The sequence below is a fragment of the Ixodes scapularis genome, unplaced genomic scaffold, assembly GCF_016920785.2.
Source record: "Ixodes scapularis isolate PalLabHiFi unplaced genomic scaffold, ASM1692078v2 ptg001080l_1__unscaffolded, whole genome shotgun sequence".
Classification (NCBI taxonomy): domain Eukaryota; kingdom Metazoa; phylum Arthropoda; class Arachnida; order Ixodida; family Ixodidae; genus Ixodes; species Ixodes scapularis.
This window is the reverse complement of record NW_024610096.1, coordinates 79,625-84,508: the sequence shown is the minus strand read 5'-3', so window position 1 is coordinate 84,508 and position 4,884 is coordinate 79,625. Positions and strand designations below refer to the sequence as shown.

The 4,884-nt window shown below is 50.4% G+C and overlaps 1 protein-coding gene and 1 non-coding gene across 2 annotated transcripts; both read right to left on the bottom strand.

Annotated features, from left to right (window-relative positions):
- Positions 1–2,924: 2,924 nt before the first annotated feature.
- On the bottom strand, positions 2,925–4,055 carry LOC115312966 (the record flags this gene model as incomplete). Its single annotated transcript, XM_042288068.1, has 1 exon — positions 2,925–4,055. A coding segment is annotated over one exon (1,131 nt), but the record flags the coding sequence as incomplete, so codon positions are not given.
- A 376-nt stretch (positions 4,056–4,431) lies between these two features.
- Trnad-guc lies at positions 4,432–4,503 on the bottom strand. Its single transcript has one exon. It is a non-coding gene; the product is annotated as a tRNA-Asp (tRNA).
- Between the last annotated feature and the right edge of the window lie 381 nt (positions 4,504–4,884).

Sequence of the window (4,884 nt, the reverse complement as noted above, 5' to 3'; positions counted from 1 at the left end):
TCAATAAATCGCGTGTAAGCGTTTTCTTGCTAACAGCGGACAAATACTCAAAAGAAAAACGGGCAGACAAAAATAACACTGCGTCTACCACCTCCTTTTGATATCCCACTGATCTCTTAAGTTCGCCGCCATGGGACGAAACAAGAAACGATGGCAAATGAGGAGACAATTTGGTTTGTATAAACGTACGTATGAAAGGATGCTCTTGGTCTCGTAGAAAAAAGAATCGGGACACAATCTGTCTGCAAAACAAATGCGAGAGACCGAGACCGCCGTGACGAATCCGATGGAAAAGATTGTCTCTCCTCATCGGCTCCCACTTTGAATTCCAAATAAACGTGGCAAAAACACGGTGAAATTTCTGCACATTCAAGCGAGCACAATGAATGGCCTGCATCACGTGCCATAATTTTGCAATGAGAAAAATATTACATACTGTCGCTCTGGCAAATATGGACAGCTCACGCTGCTTCCAACGGGAAGCGCGTCTGTCCAGGTCGGCGGCGACTCCCGACCAATAGGATTTGCTTTGCCTGTAACATTTTAGTGGCACACCGAGGTAAGTGCACGGCACACGGTCCCAACACACCCCTTCAAACACCGAAGGGGTTGTGGCCCACTCTCCGTGCCAAAACCAACGGCACTTGCTCAAATTTATGGCTGCCCCTGTAGCCTTACAGAAGTCTCTTGCCAACGTCACAGCCGCGCTAATACTTGGCTTATCGCTACAAAAAACCGCTACATCATCTGCATAGCTCATGACTTTTATCTCCTCATTTTCCATCCGAAATCTGTGACATTGCTTGCTGTTCTGAACACTTAAACAAAAAAGTTCCAAATAGAGGTTAAACAATAACGGCGACAAGGGACATCCTTGTCTTACGGATTTTCGCACACGTATCGGTTCAGTCAACTCCCTGTTCACAATGAGCCTAGTGGTACACTCTTGGTACGCCCCATTTTAACCCCGTCCAAAATACGCTCGCCCACATTCACGTGCTTTAAAACATCAAAAAGGACATCGTGCTTAACTCGATCGAAAGCCTTATCTAGGTCCAGTTGAAGCATGGCAACTTGGCCCATGCCATCGTCACACGCCTCCAAAACAGTTCGGGCAACGTGCACATTCGTCAAAATAGATCGACCCTGTATTCCACAGGTCTGATGATCTCCAATGAGCTGGCAGGCAACACTCTGGAACCTCCTCGCTAGGATTTTAGCAAACATCTTGTAATCTGCATTACACAGAGTTATCGGGCGGAAACCAGTGACTTGACGTAGTTTCGCAACGTCATCGCTTTTGGGAATTAACACAGTGCATGGACGTGAAAAATACGGCGGCCGTACTTTCCTTTCGTATGCCTTACAAATGACTTCTAAAAAAAGCGGAGCGATTACGCTCTTGTATTTCTTATAAAATTCGGCGCATAGCCCGTCCGGTCCTGGCGTTTTCGATCTCGGCAAATCGTCTATTGCTCTCTCGACCTCTTGAAGAGTGATCGGCTCTGTGAGGTTTTCCTTCTCCTCTTCCGTTAGTTGCGGCAGGGACTCTAGAAGTTTTCCACACATAGGGTCCTGCCTTCCTTTAACTTGGGTTTCAAAAACTTGCCTATAGTGTGCGACAAAAGCCTGCTCAATACTACTGGGGCTCGTGTTAATCACTCCGTTGTACTCGATTTCGCCAATTTCGTTGCGAAGCGCGAACCTTTTCTCATCCGCCAAAGACCGTTTAGTAGGCTGTTCTCCCATCAAGTACTTCTCTGATCGAGCCCGAACAATGGCTCCGCGGTAACGCTCTTGATGAAAATGCGCCAGGCGTTGCTTAACCGTTTCCAAATCTTTAAGAGCTGTGCCGGGTCGCTCACACTCAGCTCTTGACAGAGCTTGCAAATCTTCGATTAAGCCACGTTCGTCGCAACGCGCCTCGTACGCTAAAATCGACGACCTTTCGATAGCGAGCATCTTCACTTCCTGTTTGATGAGCTCCCATGTCTCGAATATATCGTCCCTTGCGGTTTTAAAAAACGTTTTGAAGACGTTAGTTACCGCTGCAAGAAAACTTTCATCGTCAAGCAGTTTTGTGTTAAGCTTCCACAGATTCCAGTTAAACTTGGCCTTGGGCGGCGCTTTTTCGCCGATCGTTGTCGAAATCATGCAATGATCCGAAAAAAACACTGGTGTGACGCGATACTTTCTTAACATTGCTGCCGCGGAGGCCGATACGTATACTCTATCGAGGCGCGCATGAGACGACGCTTGGAAATGGGTGAAACGAATCTCGCTCGTTTCATTCGTCACCGTTCTGGCGTCAACCAAGTCAAAGTCTTCAACCAGTTCGCTTAAAACTTGCGCACTCTTGTCGCTGCTCCGCCTCAGGGGCGTCCTGTCTGCTGCCCTTACAACGCAGTTAAAATCGCCCAACAACACAATCGTTTTATCACATTCTGGAAAACGGCGTACGCCAATAAAAAAGGAAACACGGTCTTTAACCGTACTAGGCGCATACACACAAACAATTCGCCACTGAAAAGACGCCAAGGAAAAATCGCACATGATGATCCGCCCTTCCGTGTCGGTGGTTACAGCTAACTCCGACAAGGGCAGGGACTTTTTAAGAAAAAGAAAACATCCGGCAGAAAAACCAACCGCGTGGGTGACACAAATTTCGTCCGACTGCAGAAAAGGCCTAAGCGCACTAGCAAGCTGTTCCTCCTCAGCCATTTTAGTCTCTTGCACCGCTAAGAAATCGGGTTTCTCTTTAAGCAGCAAACGCTGCAATTGGTATTGTTTTTTCCTGGCGCTCAAACCTCGAACATTTAGCGATGCGACCGTTATTGCTGGTTGGAACGTACAAATCATGCGTTTTGCTGTAGCACTTGCCTTGGCATTCGGACGTCAGTCTTTGTAACCAGGCGTTAGCCGCCTTACTTGGTGTTGAGTCGCCTCCGGTCATCTGGGGTTAAGGTGGGCGTGGGCTGGAAACGCCCCTTCTTTGTCCTCTCCATCCAAGGGTTGGGCCTGGGTGTCATGCCCGGTGTCGATGGAGGGTTCTCGTCGAGGCCACGCTTGATGGACTCGGTGGTTTCGTCCATAGTGTCGTGACCTTCGGAAGGCGCCTTCTCGGAAGTCGGGGGGGAGGCCTGGCGTGGGGCTACGGTCTTCTCCATTGGCGTCGCCGTGGGAGGGGGTGCCGCGCTGCCTGGTTCAGGAAGGCCACCAGCCACCTCCTTCTTGTCCTTTACAGGCGAGACTTCCGTCGAGCCGTCCGCTCCAACAGGATGGCTGCAGGGCTCACCAGACGGTGAAGCTTCGTCTTGTTGTCCCTGAGCGGAGCGCTCAGCCTCGTCGATATCCATGGTCAGGGGCGAAAGGTCTTCCGCCGCCGCTCCACCAGTTACTCGGGCGTAGGTCTTTACGCACTCCTCTTTCTCGTGGCCGAAACGTGAGCACACCGAGCACTTAGGCACGCGGCAGTCGCGCCTGATGTGCCCGGCACGCTTACAGCGCAGGCAGACCGGCGCCCTCCCTGGGATTACGATAAGGACGTTCGCCCCCTGAAGCTGCAGCTGGTGAGGCATTCCGTCGGGCGTGACGCCGCTCTTCAGCGTCATGCGCGCCACCCGGGTAGTCGACTCGATGCCCTCGAATCCCTCGACGCGCCACTTCTCACGTGCGACTTCTATAACCTTGCCGTAGGGTTCCAAAGACTTGCTCACCGCGTCGTCCGTCACATGACACGGGACCCAATGGAGGCGTAGACGGACTTCCGTGCTGCTGGGGTCGATGACCACACACCTCAGGTCCTTCACCTTCAACTCCTTGGAGTCGATGAGCCGCTTCTTGGCTTCCGGCGTTCGCAGCGTGGCTAACCAGACGTGGTTCATCTGGAAAGCACCGAGCGCCACAATCTCGGACAGAACGGCGCACCGCTTCAGTTCTTGCCGGAAATCTTCAATACGATAGGGGCGGCCTCTCAAATCGCAGTGCAAAGGTACTGAATTTAAAATAGTTGCACCCATTGGGATGGGAGGCAACACCACCTTGTAGTCGTCGGTAGACGATGACGCAGCAAAAGTACCGCGGCCAACTGGGGCCGTTGCCGGAGCTCCGTTGGAGCCAGCCATCCTGCGACCGTTCTCGGCGAGTGCCAGAAGCAGAATCTTATACTAACGAGGAGAGACAGGAATAGCGGGACGGGATTTCTACCCCCAGCATGGACTTTTCAATAAAGTAAAAAAAACAACTGGGGGTAAAAAAAAAATTATGCTCCCCGTCGGGGAATCGAACCCCGGTCTCCCGCGTGACAGGCGGGGATACTGACCACTATACTGACGAGGAGAGACGGGAATAGCGGGATGGGAACTCTACCGTAGCATGGACTTTTCAATATAGTAAAAAAAAAAAAAAATGTGGGGTAAAAAAAAAATGATGCTCCCCGTCGGGGAATCGAACCCCGGTCTCCCGCGTGACAGGCGGGGATACTGACCACTATACTAACGAGGATTTTTTTTTTTTCTTTATTGCAGGAGGAATGCAAAAACGGTCATGTCACTTTAAAAAAATACTCTGCAAGACTTATTGCAGGGTACATTAAAATCCTCGCATTTCGAGGAGCGGTTTACAAATTTCTAGCCACTCGGGTTTCGTTTTACGGTTTGAAAAAACACTTTCCACTTGCTTAACAAGGCTGAAAAAATAATGATGCACTTCTTTCACACTAGGGTCCGCATGACGGACCGCCATGCGCGACCTCCAAATACTGCACAAACCCAACAACATAATCATATCAAAAGGTATGCCATCATCGTTACTCACAGTCAAGAAACGTATAACTGATTGGCTAATGCACAGTTGTTTCTTCAACGTGCGCTGGAGCACATCCCA